Source organism: Notolepis coatsorum, assembly GCF_963971535.1.
Source record: "Notolepis coatsorum genome assembly, contig: SCAFFOLD_937, whole genome shotgun sequence".
Classification (NCBI taxonomy): domain Eukaryota; kingdom Metazoa; phylum Chordata; class Actinopteri; order Aulopiformes; family Paralepididae; genus Notolepis; species Notolepis coatsorum.
This window is the reverse complement of record NW_028168960.1, coordinates 37501-65000: the sequence shown is the minus strand read 5'-3', so window position 1 is coordinate 65000 and position 27500 is coordinate 37501. Positions and strand designations below refer to the sequence as shown.

Genomic DNA, 27500 nt, shown 5'->3' with positions numbered 1-27500 from the left:
TACTTGCTATTCATTGGAGGCGATGAAAATGTTTTTACGGACAACAAAAAACAGGAAGGGGTAGAGATAGCACAATTCTTTCCAGATAAGGAGTTTTTTATTATGTCAGCTAGGAAAATATGAGGTTTCAAGGAGATGGACGTTTTGCTGAAACAGATATATACAGGATGAAATTTTTTTTACAGAAGGTACAGCGGGACCTCAGAAAGGTAGAGGACGGAGTGGACTCAGTATAGTTTTGTTGTTTTTGTTTTTTTTTGTTTACTCTTTATTTCTAATGAGAAGTGTTTTTAGAGTGGAATTTTTTTTGTTGTTGTATGGGGCAAGGGACATGAAGAGAGTTTCCCAGTTTTAGGTATGTCTATTTATCGTGTCAGTGAGGCGCTGTCGGGCATCGCCCAGGAAGCAGAATATGATTTTTTACAAATTGACTGGACTGGTGTGCTGTCACTTAGGTCTGAACATTACAAGGTGTCCCACTACCGGGGCCAGGAGGCTGAAACTTTTTTGATCATCGAGTATACTCATATACATTTGTGGAACACTGGGCTTATGGAGGATTTTCGTTTTCTGGAGGGCGGGTCGGGACACAAGGTTGAGGTCCAGTTTCTGTGGGATGAAACCATGTCCAGCAGAGACAGGAGCGGAGCGTATCGGTTCATGCCCGATGGGAAGGCCACGCCATACTCCTTCAGCAAACCTCTCATCAGAGTCACCAGGGGGGGATGTTTTCTCTGACATCATTTTATGTTACCAGCACCTTTACCATGTTCAAGGGTTGGAAAGTATGACTGTGGGGCTCAACACGTTCTACACCGACCTCAACGGTTTCCAGATCCAGCCTCGGAGGATGATGGCCAAGCTGCCTTTGCTGGCTAGTTTCTACCCTATGTTCGGAATGGGTTACATCCGGGACTTGAGCTCTCGAATCATTCTGCTCGATGGGAAGTCACTGGGGGCTGCCAGTCTCTGCACGGGGGAGCTGGAGGTGATATTGGAGCGGCGTCTGAACCAGGAAGACAAAGGAGGCCTCGGACAGGGTGGCACGGGTAACAAACTGTCTAATAAGGATGTCAGTCCAGAGAGCATCTCAGTCCCCCTGCTCTCCTTTCAGCCCCTGACATCATCGATGCCCTGTGGTATACAACTGGTGAACTTTAGGAGCATACACGATAAGGCTGAAGGAGGAGGGTCATCTGCTGAGGCGGCCCTGTTTCTCCACAGGAAAAGATTTGACTGTAGCCTGCCACACACACACAAAGGCCTGATGTGTTGTACCACACAGGGAAAGGTGAAGCTGGAGACGCTCTTCTCAGAACTACAGTTTAAGGCCTGATGTGTTGTACCACACAGGGAAAGGTGAAGCTAGAGACGCTCTTCTCAGAACTACAGTTTCTACAGTGCCTCTCCGGTGTCTCTCTCTCTGATGCACCCAGAACCTTAGATCACTTAGAGTTTTTTTTTCCATGGGGAAATTCAAATGACAATTTAGTTCAGTTTCAGCATCGTTGTCCCTAATTGATTTTTTTTTTTTTTTTGTAAAGTATTTATTTTGAATGGTTTGTTGCATCATTTGTAGTTTTAGTAAAAAAAAATTGTTTTATAAAATCAAAAAATCTCTCTCTCTCTCTCTCTCTCTCTGTCTCTGTCTCCCTATCTCTATCTGTCTCCATCTCTCTCTGTCTCCCTATCTCTTTCTGTCTTCCTCTCTCTCTGTCTCCCTATCTCTCTCTGTCTCCATATCTCTCTCTGTCTCCCTATCTCTCTCTCTGTCTGTCTTCCTCCCTCTCTCTGTCGTCCCTCTCTCTCTCTCTCTCTCTCTCTCTCTCTCTCTCTCTCTATCTCTCTCTCTCTCTTTCTCCTCTCTCTCTCTCTCTCTCTCTCTCTCTCTCTCTCTCTCTCTCTCTCTCTCTCTCTCTCTCTCTCTCTCTCTCTCTCTCTCTCTCTGTCTCTGTCTCTCTCTCTCTGTCTCCCTATCTCTCTCTGTCTCTCTCTCTCTCTCTCTCTCTCTGTCTTCCTCTATCTCTGTCTCTATCTCTCTCTGTCTCCCTATATCTCTCTCTGTCTCCATATCTCTATCTGTCTCCCTATCTCTCTCTATCTGTCTCCCTATCTCTCTCTCTCTGTCTTCCTCCCTCTCTCTGTCTCTCTGTCTTCCTCTCTCTCTCCCTCTCTCTCTCTCTCTCTCTCTCTTCTCTCTCTCTCTCTCTCTCTCTCTCTCTCTCTCTCTCCATCTCTCTATCTCTCCCTCTCTCTCTCTCTCTCTCTCTCTCTCAGGGTGCTGGGAGTGAGATTGACGTGAGCGGAGGTGTTTGTGGAGGTTTCTTCTATTCTTCTATTTTTCCCTTTTTTTGGTTCTTATTTTTCTTATTTATGTGCACAGTGAGGTGTGGTTTTCTGGGTTTTTTTTCCTATCAGGGTAACTGGTGCAAGTGTACAGTGTTGGAGGCGAGTGTATTGTTTGGTGAGTGGAGGCGGCGCGCTGCAGGCCGGTGACATGGCTTCGCAGTCAGCAGGACTGAGTCGGTGTCGCTCAGACACGGGGTGAGGTGTGTCCCCGAGGGGACTGCTACGGTGGAAGAGGTTTTGAAAGCTGTCGGCGAGCAGGTAGGATGCGAAAATCTCGCTTATGCATCGCGGATGAATAAGGCTGTGGTGGTTTTTTGAAAAAGGAAAGTTTGGTAAGCAAAGTAATTGCGAGTGGCATTTTTGTGAGGGATGTGCTTGTGGCCGTATCGCCGCTGTCGGCTCCCGCTACACGGGTAGTCGTGTCGAATGTACCTCCGTTTATCAAAGACGAGGCTCTGTCGAGGGAGCTGATTCGCTTCGGGAGGTTTGCGAGTGGATTCAGACCTATTGCTCTTGGGTGTAAGGAACCTGGGCTGAAGCATGTACTCTCGTTGCGTAGGCAAGTGTTTATGTATTTGAAAAGCGCAGACCAAACGTTAAATGCTAGTTTCACTGTGAAGTTTGGGGAGAGCTTGTATGCTGTGTATGCGAGTACTGACAGCTTGCGCTGTTTTGAGTGCGGGGATATTGGACATAAGCGATTCGCTTGTCCGCATCCAAAGTGCGCAGCGGGAGGGGCATCGCGTCAGCCAAATGAAAAAATAGTAGAGGTTAATGTGGTAAACACTGCAGAGCAACAGGCAGATACAGGGGGAGTGGAGGATATTACTGGTGAGACAGAGGGGCTGGTGGTGGAGGGAGAAGCTGCAGGAGGAGTAGAGAGTGATACTGAGACAGGGGGGCTGGTGCTGGAGGGAGAAGCTGCAGGAGGAGGAGAGGGTGATAATGGGACAGAGGAGCTGGTGGTGAGGGAGAAGCTGCAGGAGGAGTAGAGAGTGATACTGAGACAGGGGGGGCTGGTGCTGGAGGGAGAAGCTGCAGGGGGGAAGCATGCTCCCGAAACAGGTGCACAGCCAGGGCCGGTGCTAGGTTCATCAGATGGAGGGGGGGGCCCCTTTCCCCGTGGATGTAGGGGGGAATGAAGCTGACGCAGAGGCCAGTGGTGTTGTGGAGAGAGGGGGGGACAAAGTGGGGGAGGGGGGGGGGTCGGAATGGGAAGGAGATTGAAGTTGAGGGGAGCACACTGGTGGGTGAGGAGGGGATGGATTTAGGGGGGGGTGCTAAGGAGAGGGAGAGTGGGTCTGAGGAAGAGGCATTGGTATCTGGTGATGGGGGTGAGGATTTGGAAAAGGAGGGAATGTATACTGCAAGGGAGCTCACCCGGTTTCTTAGGGAAACCAAAAACAGGAAAAATGTTCCATTGGGACGTTTTTTCCCAGATCAAGAAAGGTTTTTAAGGTCTGTGATGCATGCTAACAAGGTCACAGGTGGGGGTTTAATGATGACACCCAGGAGGAAGTTCCGACTGAATAAGTGGGCTACTAATGTCAGGAAAAGATTGTCATCAAATACAGGTGTATAATGTATGGACTGTATGGTGCACATCTGCTGGTGGGTTTCTTTTTCTGGTTCTTGTTCTCTGTTTTCTCCCTCTTTTTTCACATGGAGGTCCTTCGGATTGATGGTGCTGGGGATGGTGTGAAAGGGGGGCTGTTTTCTGATTATGCAAAACAGAAACATTTAAATGTTATTTTTGTACAAGAGACCCATAGTGATGTGGGTAATGAGGTTGACTGGGGACTCAGTTGGAGGGGGGGATTGGTGATGAGTCATGGCACTAATAATAGTGCAGGGGTGGCTGTCCTGTTCTCTCCTGGACTTTGGGTCAATATTACATCGCAAAAGGAGGTGAAGGTGTGGTGGGACAGAGTGATCCAGAGGCCGGTCACCCAGGGCGACAAGACTGGCCTGCAGAACCTCCAGACCCTGGTGAAGTGCATCACCCTCCGGCGCACCAAGAGCAGCGAGGTGAACAAGCTGCGGGGGCGTCTGGTGGAGCGCCTGGGGCGGGCCTGTCCAGCGGTTCAGACGAGGAGTGTTCTGTCTGCCTGGAGTCGGTCCGCCTGCCTGTCATCGCACACTGTGCTCATGTCTACTGCCGCTCTTGCATCACTCTGGTCGTCAGCACGGAGCAGGAACATGCGCGCTGTCCTCGCTGTCGAGGTGAGATCAGGGCCAGTCGGCTGGTGGAGTTCCCACAGGAGATGGAAGAGGAGGAGGTTAAAGCTCTGATGGACAACCAGGGGGCGAAACTAGAGAGCGCCACCCGCCATTTGCGCTCAGTTTATACGTTTGGCGCCTCCCACTATGAGGTCTGCCCGCCGTGTGGCGGCCAATCAAATGGTCATGTGAAAACCGAAAATCATGATCCAATTCTGAGCGGAGTTCTCACTCGCTGTCTGAGCACAGACACGCAGTGCATTGCTGCTCCTAAACCTCCCCTACCTGTTTCTGTATGCTGCATGTAAACACACAGTCACCGTGACTGACGTTAGTCTAGTCAGAGAGACCTCCGTGAGCTGATGTTAGCTACTGTTACAAAATGACCCAGTCAACTATTCACTTTTAGTTTAATACATGAGGCATTGTGTAACGTTATCCAGCTGGCTAGCTACTGATAGCTCACGACATCAACAACTGTTGCAGAAAGTGTCCAGTTACATCCCATGAGGGCTGCAGCGCTGCTGACTAGGGTCCAGGTGCAGCGCAGGAGAATCCTTTCATGCTGAATGTAAGAGTTTAGGGTACAGCTGTAGCGCCGGAGAATCCTTGCTGGAGCTGGAGGCCACTCGAGTATACACACAGACAGTGGAGCTGTTTGCAGACAGCGAGGTGGCGATGTCTCGCAGATAATACAACTACAAGTATGATTATATAATATATATATATTTTATTAAAAAAAAATTATATAAAATAATAATAATTTTTTTTTTATCAAAAAAAAGTTGGCAGGTAAGAAATCTGCTTGGCGGGTAGATTCTTCCCATCTACCCGCCACTGGCCGGTGAGTCAAAAAGTTAATTTCGCTCCCTGTGGACAACCTGCTCAGGGTGCGCGATGAGGACGGCAGCATCAAGAGTCTGGTGGTCTCTCAGTTCACACGTTTCCTCACCATACTAGAGACCCCATTCAGGGACCATGGTTTCAGTTTTGTGCGTCTGGACGGCAGATTGACTCAGAAGAGGCGGGCCCAGGTCATCAGGGAGTTCCAGAGCCCCAGCCGCGGCGGCCTCGTCATCATGCTCCTGTCACTCAAGGCTGGAGGGGTTGGGTTTAACCTGACCGCTGCCTCCCACGTCTACCTCATGGACCCGGCGTGGACCCTGCATCGGAGCAGCAGGGTGTGGACCGCTGCCACCGTTTTGGGCAGACCAAGAACGTGGTCGTCACCAAGTTCATCGTGAGGGACTCTGTGGAGGAGAGCATGGTGGAGATCCAGAGGGAGAGGCAGGGACCGGGTGGAGAGTGCTTGGGGACTGGGGAATGCAATGGGTACTGTGGGGGGGGAGGGGCTGAACATATGCATTTGAATGTCAAGTGGTTTTTATGTGCTGGAGGAGGTTTTTGGGGTTTGTTGGGGTGGTTGTGGGTGTGTGTGTGGGTGTGTGCGTGCGTGCGGTGTGTGTGTGGGTTAGGGGTGGACGGTATAAACGGTATACGGTATAAACGGTATGAATTTGCTCTACGGTATGGATTTTGACTATACCGTGTAACCGGTAGTGCAGCTCTAAAATAGCAATGACGTCATGTAACCACAGCGCGACTATTTCAATCGCATTTGCCCCTAAAAATAGATCGAATTAGTCATAGATAATAGATATGTGCAAACTGGAAAAAGTTATTTAGGAGGCTTCGCGCAGTGGGCGCAGTGGGCGTGTCAACACGCAATTGTCATTTCATAATAAACACATATCACCGCGGCGCACAGCAAGTTTCAATTTCAGTTCCTGGCATTTTTAACCAGTGGAGAAAGGTAAGAGATCTTACCTATCGTTTTTCTTATATGAATTATTCTACGTTAATAAAACATACCTGGTGATCAACTACAGTTTGCTGTAAACATTATGATATGTGTGTAGTGTTATGATAACGACGGGAGGACGGCTGCAGCAGTGGATTTGCGAAATAGCATGCAGCTGCAGAGCCGCAGAGCCAGTGGCTCTTTCAGGTCTGGTCACAGGTCCGCTCAACAGCGCCCCCCCACCAAACGGCTGAACGACCTGAAAGAGCCACTGGCTCTGCGGCTCTGCAGCTACATATGCTTCTAGCAAAATCCAGCCCCGCTGTTTGCAATGGGAGCAGCACGGAGTCTCGACTCGGGACTTATTTTATTTGGAATATAATGACTTTATACGCAAAAGTAGCCTAGTTTTAAGTTAAAATATTATAAATCTACAAGCCTTGAGGATGTCATTCTTTATATAGCCTGCCTATCAGGCAAAAAAAATTATTCTAACGGAAACACTGATACCGTGATATATACCGTTACCGTCTATGCTTCAAATTATACCGTGATATAAATTTTAGACCATACCGTCCACCCCTAGTGTGGGTGTGTGTGCGGGTGAGTGTGCGGGTGTGTGTGTTGTTTTTATGAAGATGCCATGAGAGTTTTGTGTCTCTATTGTTTTTAGTTGACATGTTTTAATAAAAGAACATCAAAAGTCTCTCTCTCTCTCTCTCTCTCTCTCTCTCTCTCTCTCTCTCTCTCTCTCTCTCTCTCTCTCTCTCTCTCTCTCTATCCCTCTCTCTCTCTCCCTCCCCCCCAGGGTGTACAGAAGCCCTGTCTGGAGGAGATAAAGCATGCTAGGAATGCTATCTTCAGCCCCTCCATGTTTGGCTCTTCCCTGGAGGAGGTGATGTCGCTGCAGAAGGAGCGCTACCCAGAGCGCCAGCTCCCCTGGGTCCAGACCCGCCTCTCAGAGGAGGTGCTGGGCCTCAACGGAGACCAGACAGAGGGCATCTTCAGGTGAGGACCGCCCCAGAGGAACATCAACTATATTCAAATAGTTTACGGGTTGAAGTTGTGTACTTCTTAGGGAATTTAAAGGGGACATGTACTGCTATTCCTAGCACTATTTGGGCAACTTTACACAATTCCTGTTAGTCTATTGAAGACATCTGTAAGTTTTTTTTTCAAAAAAATTCATTGTTTTATATATATATATATATATTATTTTTTATTGATCTTTTTCCCCCTCCATTTTCCTCCGATTTTCTCCCATCCCAATGTTAGTCGTTATGCCAATTCCCAATCCCCTTCCTGGTCGCTGCGCACTTACCCCCCACAGTCAGATCATCTGGGAGAGTGGAGGCTATCACGTGCTTCCTCCGACACACGTCCAGCCAATCAACCGCTTCTTTTCACCTGGCAGCGCGGACTCTCACTGAGAGGGTGTAACGTGTGGAAGGATCACACTACCCCCCTTAGATCCTATCCGCGCTTAGCAGGTGCCCCGACCGAACTGTAGGAGTCGCTGTTTACAACGACCCGGACCCAACCCGCCAGCTTCTCCCACCCTCTAATACTGCCAATTGTATTAGTGTGAACGGCCAGCCAAGCTGGTGACAACCCCGGAGCTGTGAGCTGGATTCGAACAGGCGAATCCAGCTCACAGCTCCGGGGTTGGTGACGAACGCAATCTCCGCTACGCCACCTAACCGCCCATTGTTTTATATTTCTAATCAAGTACTCAAAACCATAATTTTCCAGCTTCAAGATTTCAGGCTGTTGTGGCCTGGCTCCGCCCATAAGCACTTTGAGTGACAGTCAGTCCACACAGTCTGCGACTGGTAGACAGAGAGAGAGAGAGAGAGAGGGGGGGGGTGCGAGAGAGAGAGAGAGAGAGAAAAAAAAGACAGGCCGTCTCTTCCTTTCGTTTTTTTCTCTCCCTGCGGCGCGGCAGGCCCCCCCCCCCCCCAAGTGCTCCTTCCCTCTCTCTCTGTCTCCCTCTCTCTATCTCTCTCTCTGTCTCTCCCTCCCTCTCCCTCTCTCTCTCCCTCTCTATCTCTCTCTCTCTCTCCCTCCAGAGTATGCAGAGGTGTCGGGTTTCACTGCCTCGCAGTATGAGGAAGTGGTTTTCCACTCGCTGTCTAGTCTATGTAGATTGTGGGCGGGCATTAGCTACAACCACAGAGCCAATCACATCACTGTCTTCTACCCAGAGCCTGAATGACGTGACTCAGGCCTTCAAATCAGGATGGACTAATTTACTGGAGCAGGAAATTATCTGAGCTGAATCAGAGCAATCCGCCAATATGGTATTTAGACACTAAAACACATTGATACTAACTCCTATTACTATAATACAATGCTAGAGACTGAACAATGACATTTATAGTACATGTCCCCTTTAAAATAATTCAGGAGTACAGTTTTGAGTAAAAACATCAAACATTTGTTTTTTTCTTTAAAAAAATTATATCTTGCAGCATATTTAAAGTTTTTCTTTCTTATATTAACCCTTTCACTGCCACACAACAGAAGGTTAACCCTTTACTATCACACAACCGACGGTCGGCTTTTGTGTGGCAGTGAAAGGGTTAACCTTCTGTGTATTGTCGCAGTGAAAGGGTTAACCGCTTGGTAGTGCGGCAGTGAAAGGGTTCAAATATATTTAGTTTTTAAGAATTTCGAAGGGATAGGCAAACATAAGCATGTGCTTCAGCCTGTTCCTTTTTGGTCGTTGATTTTGGATTTTGTGTGAGCTTGCCTCGAATATGTACATTTGTGATTTTATTAAAAAAAAATTGTAAGTCCACATGGGTGTGTTTGAATTGTCTGTAAACAAGACCGACAAATAAACTTCATTAATTCATTCAAAATAGAAGACCTGCCTTTATCTGAGAGAGAGACTTCTGTAGACCTGCCTTTATCTGAGAGAGAGACTTCTGTAGACCTGCCTTTATCTGAGAGAGACTTCTGTAGACCTGCCTTTATCTGAGAGAGAGAGATAGACTTCTGTAGACCTGCCTTTATCTGAGAGAGAGAGACTTCTGTAGACCTGCCTTTATCTGAGAGAGAGAGACTTCTGTAGACCTGCCTTTATCTGAGAGAGAGAGACTTCTGTAGACCTGCCTTTATCTGAGAGAGAGAGACTTCTGTAGACCTGCCTTTATCTGAGAGAGAGAGACTTCTGTAGACCTGCCTTTATCTGAGAGAGAGACTTCTGTAGACCTGCCTTTATCTGAGAGAGACTTCTGTAGACCTGCCTTTATCTGAGAGAGACTTCTGTAGACCTGCCTTTATCTGAGAGAGAGAGACTTCTGTAGACCTGCCTTTATCTGAGAGAGACTTCTGTAGACCTGCCTTTATCTGAGAGAGAGACTTCTGTAGACCTGCCTTTATCTGAGAGAGAGAGACTTCTGTAGACCTGCCTTTATCTGAGAGAGAGACTTCTGTAGACCTGCCTTTATCTGAGAGAGACTTCTGTAGACCTGCCTTTATCTGAGAGAGAGAGACTTCTGTAGACCTGCCTTTATCTGAGAGAGAGACTTCTGTAGACCTGCCTTTATCTGAGAGAGAGACTTCTGTAGACCTGCCTTTATCTGAGAGAGAGACTTCTGTAGACCTGCCTTTATCTGAGAGAGAGACTTCTGTAGACCTGCCTTTATCTGAGAGAGACTTCTGTAGACCTGCCTTTATCTGAGAGAGAGACTTCTGTAGACCTGCCTTTATCTGAGAGAGAGACTTCTGTAGACCTGCCTTTATCTGAGAGAGAGAGACTTCTGTAGACCTGCCTTTATCTGAGAGAGAGACTTCTGTAGACCTGCCTTTATCTGAGAGAGAGACTTCTGTAGACCTGCCTTTATCTGAGAGAGAGACTTCTGTAGACCTGCCTTTATCTGAGAGAGAGACTTCTGTAGACCTGCCTTTATCTGAGAGAGAGACTTTTGTAGACCTGCCTTTATCTGAGAGAGACTTCTGTAGACCTGCCTTTATCTGAGAGAGACTTCTGTAGACCTGCCTTTATCTGAGAGAGAGAGACTTCTGTAGACCTGCCTTTATCTGAGAGAGAGAGACTTCTGTAGACCTGCCTTTATCTGAGAGAGAGACTTCTGTAGACCTGCCTTTATCTGAGAGAGAGACTTCTGTAGACCTGCCTTTATCTGAGAGAGAGAGACTTCTGTAGACCTGCCTTTATCTGAGAGAGAGACTTCTGTAGACCTGCCTTTATCTGAGAGAGAGAGACTTCTGTAGACCTGCCTTTATCTGAGAGAGACTTCTGTAGACCTGCCTTTATCTGAGAGAGACTTCTGTAGACCTGCCTTTATCTGAGAGAGAGACTTCTGTAGACCTGCCTTTATCTGAGAGAGAGAGAGACTTCTGTAGACCTGCCTTTATCTGAGAGAGAGAGACTTCTGTAGACCTGCCTTTATCTGAGAGAGAGAGACTTCTGTAGACCTGCCTTTATCTGAGAGAGAGACTTCTGTAGACCTGCCTTTATCTGAGAGAGAGACTTCTGTAGACCTGCCTTTATCTGAGAGAGACTTCTGTAGACCTGCCTTTATCTGAGAGAGAGAGACTTCTGTAGACCTGCCTTTATCTGAGAGAGACTTCTGTAGACCTGCCTTTATCTGAGAGAGAGAGACTTCTGTAGACCTGCCTTTATCTGAGAGAGAGACTTCTGTAGACCTGCCTTTATCTGAGAGAGAGAGACTTCTGTAGACCTGCCTTTATCTGAGAGAGAGAGACTTCTGTAGACCTGCCTTTATCTGAGAGAGAGACTTCTGTAGACCTGCCTTTATCTGAGAGAGAGATTTCTGTAGACCTGCCTTTATCTGAGAGAGAGAGACTTCTGTAGACCTGCCTTTATCTGAGAGAGACTTCTGTAGACCTGCCTTTATCTGAGAGAGACTTCTGTAGACCTGCCTTTATCTGAGAGAGACTTCTGTAGACCTGCCTTTATCTGAGAGAGAGACTTCTGTAGACCTGCCTTTATCTGAGAGAGGGACTTCTGTAGACCTGCCTTTATCTGAGAGAGAGACTTCTGTAGACCTGCCTTTATCTGAGAGAGAGAGACTTCTGTAGACCTGCCTTTATCTGAGAGAGAGAGACTTCTGTAGACCTGCCTTTATCTGAGAGAGAGAGACTTCTGTAGACCTGCCTTTATCTGAGAGAGAGAGACTTCTGTAGACCTGCCTTTATCTGAGAGAGACTTCTGTAGACCTGCCTTTATCTGAGAGAGAGACTTCTGTAGACCTGCCTTTATCTGAGAGAGACTTCTGTAGACCTGCCTTTATCTGAGAGAGACTTCTGTAGTCCTGCCTTTATCTGAGAGAGAGAGACTTCTGTAGACCTGCCTTTATCTGAGAGAGAGACTTCTGTAGACCTGCCTTTATCTGAGAGAGAGAGACTTCTGTAGACCTGCCTTTATCTGAGAGAGACTTCTGTAGACCTGCCTTTATCTGAGAGAGAGACTTCTGTAGACCTGCCTTTATCTGAGAGAGAGAGACTTCTGTAGACCTGCTGTAAAGGCCGAATTAGTGTTTTTTGTTATTGATTATTATTATTAGTATTAATATTATCATTATTACTATTATTATTATCATTATTAGAAGGTTACAATTTATGGGAATGTAATGATTTATGGGAATGTAATGAGTTGTGGGAATGTAATGATTTATGGGAATGTAATGATTGAGGGGAATGTTATGATTCTGTGTAGCCTGTTGGGTGGACTCTGTTGCGCTGTGAGCTGATCACCTGCACCTGTCAGGTGATCGGCCACGGCGCGGCAGAGATCATTAAATAGGTGATAGGAATCAGCTGTGGGCGGTAGCCGATGGGGAAGGCATATGATTTTCTTACCGCTCGCTTAGGAAGCTTAACGCTTTAGAATGCTTAGAACGCTTCAGCGCTTCAGGACGCTTTCGGAAACTGTTTAGATTAGTCTTATTTAGGAAACACTTTAAGCAATTAGACCAGGTTATATGACGTTTAGGATCGCTGTGATCAACCCTCCCATGTAACCTACTTATTCTAATTAAATCGGGTCACCACATCGGTGTCTGATAACGGAGCTTAAATGTGTGGAAGACTATTTCTTTGGACGTTGAGCGCGTATGGATTCACTCCCCGTCTACACCAGGAAGCGGCGCCGGCATGCTGCCGCTAGATTAAGTAAGAAAATCATGTTTATTGAACCCCAACCAGCTTCAATAAAGTGAAAGAGGACTCGCGCAGATATTGACGCGACCCAAGGCAGAGGCGCGCGTCAATAAGGACAACACCGGAGGAGGACTCGCAAGAGGACTGACAACAAGGATCCAGCATTGTTGTGAGAGACAATCAAAGATCATCGATCAGCAGGAAGGAATCGATCCACACCAGCACAGTGAATGATCACAGCCCGAGGACATCGCTGCCTGTGATCAGCAACAGGATCGATCAACGAAAGCATCACCACCAAGAGGGGAGGATCCTCCCTCCCGGCTCGAGGACAACAAACGGAACGTGCGTGAGTAGAGTGTATGAATGGTATAGACACTACTGCGTACGTGGCGCGCGCAAACGGCGCCGTGGAATATAAGCCAAATTATAAAGCTGTCTTAAGAACTGGTCGATAAATATAGACTAGATGTCAAGACGGCAGATATTGAAACAGAGAACATGGATTTGACACAAGCGGCATATATTGAAACAGAGAACATGGATTTGACACAAGATGCCAGATATTGAAACAGAGAACATGGATTTGACACAAGCGGAAATGGAGGCTGAATATAGTCTAAAGAGAGCTGCAGTAGAGGCTGAATTAAGTCTAAACAGAGCTGCAGTAGAGGCTGAATTTAGTCTAAAGAGGGCTGCATTAGAGGCTGAATTAAGCCATAACAGAGCTGCAGTAGAGGCTAATTTAAATGCTGAATTTAGTCTAAAGAGAGCTGCATTAAAGGCAGAGAGGGAGATGTTGGAAATTGATACCGACATCTCTGTATCAAAAGCCAAAATCAAAGTAATGGAACATTTTGAATTAGAGGATAGATTAAGGCTGCAGGAGGCTAATTTAAAGGCTGAATTAAAGGTTAAATTAAGGCTGCAGGAGCAGGAGCAGCTCCAGCTAATTAGCCACCAGCAACAGCAACAGGAGGCCAGACCGGCTGACAAGAAACAGTTTTACTCTGACTCTGTCAACCCAAGTGACATGCCTGCCTGCAAAGAGCAGCTGAGAAGAGAGGAGAGAGAGCGGAAGTACAAGCGTAGACGGATTGAGGATCAGCGACAACTTCTGCGGCTGCAGAGACAGCTTCAACAGGAGAGGGCCTACCTCGTGTCTCTACAGCAACAACAACAGCAACTACAGCAAGAACAACTCCAGCAGCAACGCCAGCAGCAACAAGAGCAGCAACGCCAGCAGCAACAAGAGCAGCAAGAACAACGCCAGCAACAACAAGAGCAGCAACGCCAGCAGCAACAAGAGCAGCAAGAACAACGCCAGCAGCAACAAGAGCAGCAACGCCAGCAGCAACAACAGCAAGAACAACGCCAGCAGCAACAAGAGCAGCAACGCCAGCAGCAACAAGAGCAGCAAGAACAACGCCAGCAGCAACAAGAGCAGCAACGCCAGCAGCAACAAGAGCAGCAAGAACAACGCCAGCAGCAACAAGAGCAGCAACGCCAGCAGCAACAACAGCAAGAACAACGCCAGCAGCAACAAGAGCAGCAACAACAGCAAGAACAACGCCAGCAGCAACAAGAGCAGCAACGCCAGCAGCAACAAGAGCAGCAAGAACAACGCCAGCAGCAACAAGAGCAGCAACACCAGCAGCAACAACAGCAAGAACAACGCCAGCAGCAACAAGAGCAGCAACGCCAGCAGCAACAAGAGCAGCAAGAACAATGCCAGCAGCAACAAGAGCAGCAACGCCAGCAGCAACAAGAGCAGCAAGAACAACGCCAGCAGCAACAAGAGCAGCAACGCCAGCAGCAACAACAGCAAGAACAACGCCAGCAGCAACAAGAGCAGCAACGCCAGCAGCAACAACAGCAAGAACAACGCCAGCAGCAACAAGAGCAGCAACGCCAGCAGCAACAACAGCAAGAACAACGCCAGCAGCAACAAGAGCAGCAACGCCAGCAGCAACAACAGCAGCAAGAACAACGCCAGCAGCAACAAGAGCAGCAACGCCAGCAGCAACAAGAGCAGCAAGAACAACGCCAGCAGCAACAAGAGCAGCAACGCCAGCAGCAACAAGAGCAGCAAGAACAACGCCAGCAGCAACAAGAGCAGCAACGCCAGCAGCAACAAGAGCAGCAAGAACAACGCCAGCAGCAACAGCAGCAGCAACAACAGCAACAGCAGCAACAACAGCAGCAAGAGCAGCAACAACAGCAGCAACAACACCAACAGCAACAACAACAGAAGCTAGCCCAGGGCCTGGTTCTCCAGGCTCAGCAGAACCAGCAACAGAACCAAGTCCAGATGGCACCAACCCCGAAGTCTGCAGCCAGCCAGGCTCAGCTGAAGAAGAAGCCAGAGGAGAAAGTGAAGTTCCTTGACGGCAAACAAAGACAACAGCTGAAACGGCAGCAGACAGCCGCCACCAAGCCACAGGTGGCTCAGGTTTCCACGCACCTGCAAAATAAGCTCATGAAGGATGCAGAGCGCAAAGATGACGGCACGGATAAACGGAAGGACAAGGACAAGTACAAGAACAAGAGAAAGAAGGAGAAAGTGAAGTCACCAGACGGCAAGATTAAGAAGGAAGAGAACAGTTCTGTATTGGAAGAGAACAGTTCACATAAGAAGAATATGAAGTCTGAGCATGAAGAGGACCCCTACCACTCTCCTAAACACCAGAAGTCTCTGAAGAGGGAGCGAGATGACGTGACAGGAATCGACTTCAAACCTAGGAAAATCAAGACTAAAAACAAGGTCAAGAAAAGTAAATGGGATGAAGAAGAGGACATCAAGCCCAAGAAGACTAAGAACAAGAGAGGAGTAGTGGTGGAGGGAAAAGACAAGTTTGGAGGATCTCAGAGCAGAGACAACTCTGGAGGATCTAAGAGAAAAAACAAGTCTGGAAGATCTCAGAGCAGAGACAACTCTGGAAGATCTAAGTGCAAAGAGAAGACTGGCATATCTAACAGCACAGAGAATGTACCTCTTCAAGAGCTAAACAAAGAAGATAGCCATGTCTGGTACAAGGTGTATCATAAAAGAAGAAAGAGAAGACGACATGAGTGGTGCTTGATTCACATCATCATTCCAAGGCACCACCATGGCAATCTCTGGAGTGAGGTGGATTGTGGACTCTCAAGCCCCCCCCCTTTCAGCCCACTTTGGTAGGGTAAAGGGGAGGCTGACCAAGGTCCTGACAAGGCCTTGACCTTGAGAAAAGGAAACACAAACACAAGAATGTGAACATGATGCATTGGTGTATTGATCACACGACAATAAATACCCAATTAAGACCAAGGAATATGCATCATTAAGACATTTAAGTTTATTATGGACTCTTTTAAGTTATGAATTAATCATCGCTATGAAGATTTATTATTTTGTAACATGGAATGTCCAGAAGACCAGAATATGGACTCGGAATGAACATTATCATATCCATTATGGATGGCAAACACGAGCAGGAGCATCAGCCACACCGGTTAAAGAGCCAAAGGTGAGGCTTGGTGAAGATAATGGGGCCGGTAAGGACTGTGCTTCAGCCATTATAGTGGACTACACAGCGCCCAGGAACCCTGGCCGCTCGGACGGATCCAGGAAGCCTTTCCAAATGACGAAGGTTCAACCAGTGCCTACTACTGGAGCCAAAAGGAGGATTGCCAGCCGTAAATGAACACTCACCTGGCCATGTTATTTATTTTGTAATTGTGTAAACACAATTAGGGGCCGGTGTAAAGGCCGAATGAGTGTTTTTTGTTATTGATTATTATTATTATTATTAGTATTAATATTATCATTATTACTATTATTATTATCATTATTAGAAGGTTACAATTTATGGGAATGTAATGATTTATGGGAATGTAATGAGTTGTGGGAATGTAATGATTTATGGGAATGTAATGATTGAGGGGAATGTTATGATTCTGTGTAGCCTGTTGGGTGGACTCTGTTGCGCTGTGAGCGGATCACCTGCACCTGTCAGGTGATCGGCCACGGCGCGGCAGAGATCATTAAATAGGTGATAGGAATCAGCTGTGGGCGGTAGCCGATGGGGAAGGCATATGATTTTCTTACCGCTCGCTTAGGAAGCTTAACGCTTTAGAATGCTTAGAACGCTTCAGCGCTTCAGGACGCTTTCGGAAACTGTTTAGATTAGTCTTATTTAGGAAACACTTTAAGCAATTAGACCAGGTTATATGACGTTTAGGATCGCTGTGATCAACCCTCCCATGTAACCTACTTATTCTAATTAAATCGGGTCACCACATCGGTGTCTGATAACGGAGCTTAAATGTGTGGAAGACTATTTCTTTGGACGTTGAGCGCGTATGGATTCACTCCCCGTCTACACCAGGAAGCGGCGCCGGCATGCCGCTGCCGTTAGATTATCTGAGAGAGAGAGAGAGACTTCTGTAGACCTGCCTTTATCTGAGAGAGACTTCTGTAGACCTGCCTTTATCTGAGAGAGACTTCTGTAGACCTGCCTTTATCTGAGAGAGAGACTTCTGTAGACCTGCCTTTATCTGAGAGAGACTTCTGTAGACCTGCCTTTATCTGAGAGAGAGAGACTTCTGTAGACCTGCCTTTATCTGAGAGAGACTTCTGTAGACCTGCCTTTATCTGAGAGAGAGACTTCTGTAGACCTGCCTTTATCTGAGAGAGACTTCTGTAGACCTGCCTTTATCTGAGAGAGAGACTTCTGTAGACCTGCCTTTATCTGAGAGAGAGACTTCTGTAGACCTGCCTTTATCTGAGAGAGAGACTTCTGTAGACCTGCCTTTATCTGAGAGAGAGACTTCTGTAGACCTGCCTTTATCTGAGAGAGAGAGAGACTTCTGTAGACCTGCCTTTATCTGAGAGAGAGACTTCTGTAGACCTGCCTTTATCTGAGAGAGAGAGAGACTTCTGTAGACCTGCCTTCATCTGAGAGAGAGACTTCTGTAGACCTGCCTTTATCTGAGAGAGAGAGAGACTTCTGTAGACCTGCCTTTATCTGAGAGAGACTTCTGTAGACCTGCCTTTATCTGAGAGAGAGAGACTTCTGTAGACCTGCCTTTATCTGAGAGAGAGAGAGACTTCTGTAGACCTGCCTTTATCTGAGAGAGAGAGACTTCTGTAGACCTGCCTTTATCTGAGAGAGACTTCTGTAGACCTGCCTTTATCTGAGAGAGACTTCTGTAGACCTGCCTTTATCTGAGAGAGAGACTTCTGTAGACCTGCCTTTATCTGAGAGAGAGAGACTTCTGTAGACCTGCCTTTATCTGAGAGAGAGACTTCTGTAGACCTGCCTTTATCTGAGAGAGAGAGAGACTTCTGTAGACCTGCCTTTATCTGAGAGAGAGACTTCTGTAGACCTGCCTTTATCTGAGAGAGAGAGACTTCTGTAGACCTGCCTTTATCTGAGAGAGAGACTTCTGTAGACCTTCCTTTATCTGAGAGAGAGACTTCTGTAGACCTGCCTTTATCTGAGAGAGACTTCTGTAGACCTGCCTTTATCTGAGAGAGAGACTTCTGTAGACCTGCCTTTATCTGAGAGAGAGAGACTTCTGTAGACCTGCCTTTATCTGAGAGAGAGACTTCTGTAGACCTGCCTTTATCTGAGAGAGAGAGACTTCTGTAGACCTGCCTTTATCTGAGAGAGAGACTTCTGTAGACCTGCCTTTATCTGAGAGAGAGAGACTTCTGTAGACCTGCCTTTATCTGAGAGAGAGAGAGACTTCTGTAGACCTGCCTTTATCTGAGAGAGAGAGACTTCTGTAGACCTGCCTTTATCTGAGAGAGAGACTTCTGTAGACCTGCCTTTATCTGAGAGAGAGACTTCTGTAGACCTGGCTTTATCTGAGAGAGAGACTTCTGTAGACCTGCCTTTATCTGAGAGAGAGAGACTTCTGTAGACCTGCCTTTATCTGAGAGAGAGACTTCTGTAGACCTGCCTTTATCTGAGAGAGAGACTTCTGTAGACCTGCCTTTATCTGAGAGAGAGAGACTTCTGTAGACCTGCCTTTATCTGAGAGAGACTTCTGTAGACCTGCCTTTATCTGAGAGAGACTTCTGTAGACCTGCCTTTATCTGAGAGAGAGAGACTTCTGTAGACCTGCCTTTATCTGAGAGAGAGACTTCTGTAGACCTGCCTTTATCTGAGAGAGAGAGAGACTTCTGTAGACCTGCCTTTATCTGAGAGAGACTTCTGTAGACCTGCCTTTATCTGAGAGAGAGAGACTTCTGTAGACCTGCCTTTATCTGAGAGAGAGAGACTTCTGTAGACCTGCCTTTATCTGAGAGAGACTTCTGTAGACCTGCCTTTATCTGAGAGAGAGAGAGAGACTTCTGTAGACCTGCCTTTATCTGAGAGAGAGACTTCTGTAGACCTGCCTTTATCTGAGAGAGAGACTTCTGTAGACCTGCCTTTATCTGAGAGAGAGACTTCTGTAGACCTGCCTTTATCTGAGAGAGAGACTTCTGTAGACCTGCCTTTATCTGAGAGAGAGACTTCTGTAGACCTGCCTTTATCTGAGAGAGAGACTTCTGTAGACCTGCCTTTATCTGAGAGAGAGATACTTCTGTAGACCTGCCTTTATCTGAGAGAGACTTCTGTAGACCTGCCTTTATCTGAGAGAGAGACTTCTGTAGACCTGCCTTTATCTGAGAGAGAGAGACTTCTGTAGACCTGCCTTTATCTGAGAGAGACTTCTGTAGACCTGCCTTTATCTGAGAGAGACTTCTGTAGACCTGTCTATATCTGAGAGAGAGAGAGAGACTTCTGTAGACCTGCCTTTATCTGAGAGAGAGACTTCTGTAGACCTGCCTTTATCTGAGAGAGACTTCTGTAGACCTGCCTTTATCTGAGAGAGAGATACTTCTGTAGACCTGCCTTTATCTGAGAGAGACTTCTGTAGACCTGCCTTTATCTGAGAGAGACTTCTGTAGACCTGCCTTTATCTGAGAGAGAGAGACTTCTGTAGACCTGCCTTTATCTGAGAGAGAGAGACTTCTGTAGACCTGCCTTTATCTGAGAGAGAGAGACTTCTGTAGACCTGCCTTTATCTGAGAGAGAGAGAGACTTCTGTAGACCTGCCTTTATCTGAGAGAGAGACTTCTGTAGACCTGCCTTTATCTGAGAGAGACTTCTGTAGACCTGTCTTTATCTGAGAGAGAGACTTCTGTAGACCTGCCTTTATCTGAGAGAGAGACTTCTGTAGACCTGCCTTTATCTGAGAGAGAGAGACTTCTGTAGACCTGCCTTTATCTGAGAGAGAGAGACTTCTGTAGACCTGCCTTTATCTGAGAGTCTTCTGTAGACCTGCCTTTATCTGAGAGAGAGAGACTTCTGTAGACCTGCCTTTATCTGAGAGAGAGACTTCTGTAGACCTGCCTTTATCTGAGAGAGAGACTTCTGTAGACCTGCCTTTATCTGAGAGAGAGAGAGACTTCTGTAGACCTGCCTTTATCTGAGAGAGAGAGACTTCTGTAGACCTGCCTTTATCTGAGAGAGAGACTTCTGTAGACCTGCCTTTATCTGAGAGAGAGACTTCTGTAGACCTGCCTTTATCTGAGAGAGACTTCTGTAGACCTGCCTTTATCTGAGAGAGAGACTTCTGTAGACCTGCCTTTATCTGAGAGAGAGAGAGAGAGAGAGACTTCTGTAGACCTGCCTTTATCTGAGAGAGAGAGACTTCTGTAGACCTGCCTTTATCTGAGAGAGAGACTTCTGTAGACCTGCCTTTATCTGAGAGAGACTTCTGTAGACCTGCCTTTATCTGAGAGAGACTTCTGTAGACCTGCCTTTATCTGAGAGAGAGACTTCTGTAGACCTGCCTTTATCTGAGAGAGAGAGACTTCTGTAGACCTGCCTTTATCTGAGAGAGAGACTTCTGTAGACCTGCCTTTATCTGAGAGAGACTTCTGTAGACCTGTCTTTATCTGAGAGAGAGAGAGAGAGACTTCTGTAGACCTGCCTTTATCTGAGAGAGAGACTTCTGTAGACCTGCCTTTATCTGAGAGAGACTTCTGTAGACCTGCCTTTATCTGAGAGAGAGATACTTCTGTAGACCTGCCTTTATCTGAGAGAGACTTCTGTAGACCTGCCTTTATCTGAGAGAGACTTCTGTAGACCTGCCTTTATCTGAGAGAGAGAGACTTCTGTAGACCTGCCTTTATCTGAGAGAGAGAGACTTCTGTAGACCTGCCTTTATCTGAGAGAGAGAGACTTCTGTAGACCTGCCTTTATCTGAGAGAGAGAGAGACTTCTGTAGACCTGCCTTTATCTGAGAGAGAGACTTCTGTAGACCTGCCTTTATCTGAGAGAGACTTCTGTAGACCTGTCTTTATCTGAGAGAGAGACTTCTGTAGACCTGCCTTTATCTGAGAGAGAGACTTCTGTAGACCTGCCTTTATCTGAGAGAGAGAGACTTCTGTAGACCTGCCTTTATCTGAGAGAGAGAGACTTCTGTAGACCTGCCTTTATCTGAGAGAGTCTTCTGTAGACCTGCCTTTATCTGAGAGAGAGAGACTTCTGTAGACCTGCCTTTATCTGAGAGAGAGACTTCTGTAGACCTGCCTTTATCTGAGAGAGAGACTTCTGTAGACCTGCCTTTATCTGAGAGAGAGAGAGACTTCTGTAGACCTGCCTTTATCTGAGAGAGAGAGACTTCTGTAGACCTGCCTTTATCTGAGAGAGACTTCTGTAGACCTGCCTTTATCTGAGAGAGAGACTTCTGTAGACCTGCCTTTATCTGAGAGAGACTTCTGTAGACCTGCCTTTATCTGAGAGAGAGACTTCTGTAGACCTGCCTTTATCTGAGAGAGAGAGACTTCTGTAGACCTGCCTTTATCTGAGAGAGAGAGAGACTTCTGTAGACCTGCCTTTATCTGAGAGAGAGAGAGACTTCTGTAGACCTGCCTTTATCTGAGAGAGAGACTTCTGTAGACCTGCCTTTATCTGAGAGAGAGAGACTTCTGTAGACCTGCCTTTATCTGAGAGAGAGACTTCTGTAGACCTGCCTTTATCTGAGAGAGAGAGACTTCTGTAGACCTGCCTTTATCTGAGAGAGAGAGAGACTTCTGTAGACCTGCCTTTATCTGAGAGAGAGAGACTTCTGTAGACCTGCCTTTATCTGAGAGAGAGACTTCTGTAGACCTGCCTTTATCTGAGAGAGAGACTTCTGTAGACCTGGCTTTATCTGAGAGAGAGACTTCTGTAGACCTGCCTTTATCTGAGAGAGAGAGACTTCTGTAGACCTGCCTTTATCTGAGAGAGAGACTTCTGTAGACCTGCCTTTATCTGAGAGAGAGACTTCTGTAGACCTGCCTTTATCTGAGAGAGAGAGACTTCTGTAGACCTGCCTTTATCTGAGAGAGACTTCTGTAGACCTGCCTTTATCTGAGAGAGACTTCTGTAGACCTGCCTTTATCTGAGAGAGAGAGACTTCTGTAGACCTGCCTTTATCTGAGAGAGAGACTTCTGTAGACCTGCCTTTATCTGAGAGAGAGAGACTTCTGTAGACCTGCCTTTATCTGAGAGAGAGACTTCTGTAGACCTGCCTTTATCTGAGAGAGAGAGAGACTTCTGTAGACCTGCCTTTATCTGAGAGAGACTTCTGTAGACCTGCCTTTATCTGAGAGAGAGAGACTTCTGTAGACCTGCCTTTATCTGAGAGAGAGAGACTTCTGTAGACCTGCCTTTATCTGAGAGAGACTTCTGTAGACCTGCCTTTATCTGAGAGAGAGAGAGACTTCTGTAGACCTGCCTTTATCTGAGAGAGAGACTTCTGTAGACCTGCCTTTATCTGAGAGAGAGACTTCTGTAGACCTGCCTTTATCTGAGAGAGAGACTTCTGTAGACCTGCCTTTATCTGAGAGAGAGACTTCTGTAGACCTGCCTTTATCTGAGAGAGAGATACTTCTGTAGACCTGCCTTTATCTGAGAGAGACTTCTGTAGACCTGCCTTTATCTGAGAGAGAGACTTCTGTAGACCTGCCTTTATCTGAGAGAGAGAGACTTCTGTAGACCTGCCTTTATCTGAGAGAGACTTCTGTAGACCTGCCTTTATCTGAGAGAGACTTCTGTAGACCTGTCTATATCTGAGAGAGAGAGAGAGACTTCTGTAGACCTGCCTTTATCTGAGAGAGAGACTTCTGTAGACCTGCCTTTATCTGAGAGAGACTTCTGTAGACCTGCCTTTATCTGAGAGAGAGATACTTCTGTAGACCTGCCTTTATCTGAGAGAGACTTCTGTAGACCTGCCTTTATCTGAGAGAGACTTCTGTAGACCTGCCTTTATCTGAGAGAGAGAGACTTCTGTAGACCTGCCTTTATCTGAGAGAGAGAGACTTCTGTAGACCTGCCTTTATCTGAGAGAGAGAGACTTCTGTAGACCTGCCTTTATCTGAGAGAGAGAGAGACTTCTGTAGACCTGCCTTTATCTGAGAGAGAGACTTCTGTAGACCTGCCTTTATCTGAGAGAGACTTCTGTAGACCTGTCTTTATCTGAGAGAGAGACTTCTGCTGCCTTTATCTGAGAGAGAGACTTCTGTAGACCTGCCTTTATCTGAGAGAGAGAGACTTCTGTAGACCTGCCTTTATCTGAGAGAGAGAGACTTCTGTAGACCTGCCTTTATCTGAGAGTCTTCTGTAGACCTGCCTTTATCTGAGAGAGAGACTTCTGTAGACCTGCCTTTATCTGAGAGAGAGACTTCTGTAGACCTGCCTTTATCTGAGAGAGAGACTTCTGTAGACCTGCCTTTATCTGAGAGAGAGAGACTTCTGTAGACCTGCCTTTATCTGAGAGAGAGAGACTTCTGTAGACCTGCCTTTATCTGAGAGAGAGACTTCTGTAGACCTGCCTTTATCTGAGAGAGAGACTTCTGTAGACCTGCCTTTATCTGAGAGAGACTTCTGTAGACCTGCCTTTATCTGAGAGAGAGACTTCTGTAGACCTGCCTTTATCTGAGAGAGAGAGAGAGAGACTTCTGTAGACCTGCCTTTATCTGAGAGAGAGAGACTTCTGTAGACCTGCCTTTATCTGAGAGAGAGACTTCTGTAGACCTGCCTTTATCTGAGAGAGACTTCTGTAGACCTGCCTTTATCTGAGAGAGACTTCTGTAGACCTGCCTTTATCTGAGAGAGAGACTTCTGTAGACCTGCCTTTATCTGAGAGAGAGAGACTTCTGTAGACCTGCCTTTATCTGAGAGAGAGACTTCTGTAGACCTGCCTTTATCTGAGAGAGACTTCTGTAGACCTGCCTTTATCTGAGAGAGAGAGAGACTTCTGTAGACCTGCCTTTATCTGAGAGAGAGACTTCTGTAGACCTGCCTTTATCTGAGAGAGACTTCTGTAGACCTGCCTTTATCTGAGAGAGAGATACTTCTGTAGACCTGCCTTTATCTGAGAGAGACTTCTGTAGACCTGCCTTTATCTGAGAGAGACTTCTGTAGACCTGCCTTTATCTGAGAGAGAGAGACTTCTGTAGACCTGCCTTTATCTGAGAGAGAGAGACTTCTGTAGACCTGCCTTTATCTGAGAGAGAGACTTCTGTAGACCTGCCTTTATCTGAGAGAGAGAGACTTCTGTAGACCTGCCTTTATCTGAGAGAGACTTCTGTAGACCTGCCTTTATCTGAGAGAGACTTCTGTAGACCTGCTTTATCTGAGAGAGAGACTTCTGTAGACCTGCCTTTATCTGAGAGAGAGACTTCTGTAGACCTGCCTTTATCTGAGAGAGAGAGACTTCTGTAGACCTGCCTTTATCTGAGAGAGAGAGACTTCTGTAGACCTGCCTTTATCTGAGAGAGACTTCTGTAGACCTGCCTTTATCTGAGAGAGAGACTTCTGTAGACCTGCCTTTATCTGAGAGAGAGACTTCTGTAGACCTGCCTTTATCTGAGAGAGAGACTTCTGTAGACCTGCCTTTATCTGAGAGAGAGAGAGACTTCTGTAGACCTGCCTTTATCTGAGAGAGAGACTTCTGTAGACCTGCCTTTATCTGAGAGAGAGACTTCTGTAGACCTGCCTTTATCTGAGAGAGAGACTTCTGTAGACCTGCCTTTATCTGAGAGAGACTTCTGTAGACCTGCCTTTATCTGAGAGAGAGACTTCTGTAGACCTGCCTTTATCTGAGAGAGAGAGAGAGAGATACTTCTGTAGACCTGCCTTTATCTGAGAGAGAGAGACTTCTGTAGACCTGCCTTTATCTGAGAGAGAGACTTCTGTAGACCTGCCTTTATCTGAGAGAGACTTCTGTAGACCTGCCTTTATCTGAGAGAGAGAGACTTCTGTAGACCTGCCTTTATCTGAGAGAGAGACTTCTGTAGACCTGCCTTTATCTGAGAGAGACTTCTGTAGACCTGCCTTTATCTGAGAGAGAGACTTCTGTAGACCTGCTTTATCTGAGAGAGACTTCTGTAGACCTGCCTTTATCTGAGAGAGAGAGACTTCTGTAGACCTGCCTTTATCTGAGAGAGACTTCTGTAGACCTGCCTTTATCTGAGAGAGAGACTTCTGTAGACCTGCCTTTATCTGAGAGAGACTTCTGTAGACCTGCCTTTATCTGAGAGAGAGAGACTTCTGTAGACCTGCCTTTATCTGAGAGAGAGACTTCTGTAGACCTGCCTTTATCTGAGAGAGAGACTTCTGTAGACCTGCCTTTATCTGAGAGAGAGACTTCTGTAGACCTGCCTTTATCTGAGAGAGAGACTTCTGTAGACCTGCCTTTATCTGAGAGAGAGAGACTTCTGTAGACCTGCCTTTATCTGAGAGAGACTTCTGTAGACCTGCCTTTATCTGAGAGAGAGAGACTTCTGTAGACCTGCCTTTATCTGAGAGAGAGACTTCTGTAGACCTGCCTTTATCTGAGAGAGAGACTTCTGTAGACCTGCCTTTATCTGAGAGAGACTTCTGTAGACCTGCCTTTATCTGAGAGAGAGAGACTTCTGTAGACCTGCCTTTATCTGAGAGAGAGACTTCTGTAGACCTGCCTTTATCTGAGAGAGAGACATCTGTAGACCTGCCTTTATCTGAGAGAGAGAGACTTCTGTAGACCTGCCTTTATCTGAGAGAGAGAGACTTCTGTAGACCTGCCTTTATCTGAGAGAGAGAGAGACTTCTGTAGACCTGCCTTTATCTGAGAGAGAGAGAGACTTCTGTAGACCTGCCTTTATCTGAGAGAGAGACTTCTGTAGACCTGCCTTTATCTGAGAGAGACTTCTGTAGACCTGCCTTTATCTGAGAGAGAGACTTCTGTAGACCTGCCTTTATCTGAGAGAGAGACTTCTGTAGACCTGCCTTTATCTGAGAGAGAGAGACTTCTGTAGACCTGCCTTTATCTGAGAGAGAGAGACTTCTGTAGACCTGCCTTTATCTGAGAGAGACTTCTGTAGACCTGCCTTTATCTGAGAGAGAGAGACTTCTGTAGACCTGCCTTTATCTGAGAGAGAGACTTCTGTAGACCTGCCTTTATCTGAGAGAGAGACTTCTGTAGACCTGCCTTTATCTGAGAGAGAGAGACTTCTGTAGACCTGCCTTTATCTGAGAGAGAGACTTCTGTAGACCTGCCTTTATCTGAGAGAGAGACTTCTGTAGACCTGCCTTTATCTGAGAGAGAGACTTCTGTAGACCTGCCTTTATCTGAGAGAGACTTCTGTAGACCTGCCTTTATCTGAGAGAGAGACTTCTGTAGACCTGCCTTTATCTGAGAGAGAGAGAGAGACTTCTGTAGACCTGCCTTTATCTGAGAGAGAGGACTTCTGTAGACCTGCCTTTATCTGAGAGAGAGACTTCTGTAGACCTGCCTTTATCTGAGAGAGACTTCTGTAGACCTGCCTTTATCTGAGAGAGACTTCTGTAGACCTGCCTTTATCTGAGAGAGAGACTTCTGTAGACCTGCCTTTATCTGAGAGAGAGAGACTTCTGTAGACCTGCCTTTATCTGAGAGAGAGACTTCTGTAGACCTGCCTTTATCTGAGAGAGAGACTTCTGTAGACCTGCCTTTATCTGAGAGAGAGAGACTTCTGTAGACCTGCCTTTATCTGAGAGAGAGACTTCTGTAGACCTGCCTTTATCTGAGAGAGAACTTCTGTAGACCTGCCTTTATCTGAGAGAGAGACTTCTGTAGACCTGCCTTTATCTGAGAGAGACTTCTGTAGACCTGCCTTTATCTGAGAGAGAGAGACTTCTGTAGACCTGCCTTTATCTGAGAGAGAGAGACTTCTGTAGACCTGCCTTTATCTGAGAGAGAGACTTCTGTAGACCTGCCTTTATCTGAGAGAGAGACTTCTGTAGACCTGCCTTTATCTGAGAGAGAGAGACTTCTGTAGACCTGCCTTTATCTGAGAGAGAGACTTCTGTAGACCTGCCTTTATCTGAGAGAGACTTCTGTAGACCTGCCTTTATCTGAGAGAGAGACTTCTGTAGACCTGCCTTTATCTGAGAGAGAGACTTCTGTAGACCTGCCTTTATCTGAGAGAGAGAGACTTCTGTAGACCTGCCTTTATCTGAGAGAGAGAGACTTCTGTAGACCTGCCTTTATCTGAGAGAGACTTCTGTAGACCTGCCTTTATCTGAGAGAGAGAGACTTCTGTAGACCTGCCTTTATCTGAGAGAGAGACTTCTGTAGACCTGCCTTTATCTGAGAGAGAGACTTCTGTAGACCTGCCTTTATCTGAGAGAGAGAGACTTCTGTAGACCTGCCTTTATCTGAGAGAGAGAGACTTCTGTAGACCTGCCTTTATCTGAGAGAGAGACTTCTGTAGACCTGCCTTTATCTGAGAGAGAGACTTCTGTAGACCTGCCTTTATCTGAGAGAGAGACTTCTGTAGACCTGCCTTTATCTGAGAGAGAGACTTCTGTAGACCTGCCTTTATCTGAGAGAGACTTCTGTAGACCTGCCTTTATCTGAGAGAGACTTCTGTAGACCTGCCTTTATCTGAGAGAGAGAGACTTCTGTAGACCTGCCTTTATCTGAGAGATGAGAC

The 27500-nt window shown here is 46.6% G+C and overlaps 1 protein-coding gene across 1 annotated transcript in view; it reads left to right on the top strand.

Moving 5' to 3' along the window:
* The window catches only part of LOC311248818 (rho GTPase-activating protein 39-like), a gene marked incomplete at both ends in the record, with an annotated part of 68484 nt that overhangs the window by 6286 nt on the left and 34698 nt on the right, over positions 1-27500 (top strand). Inside the window, one exon of the mRNA XM_084339643.1 lies at positions 7179-7378. Within this exon, the coding sequence (XP_084195769.1) occupies positions 7179-7378 (200 nt within the window). The remainder of the gene's footprint in view (positions 1-7178; positions 7379-27500) is intronic.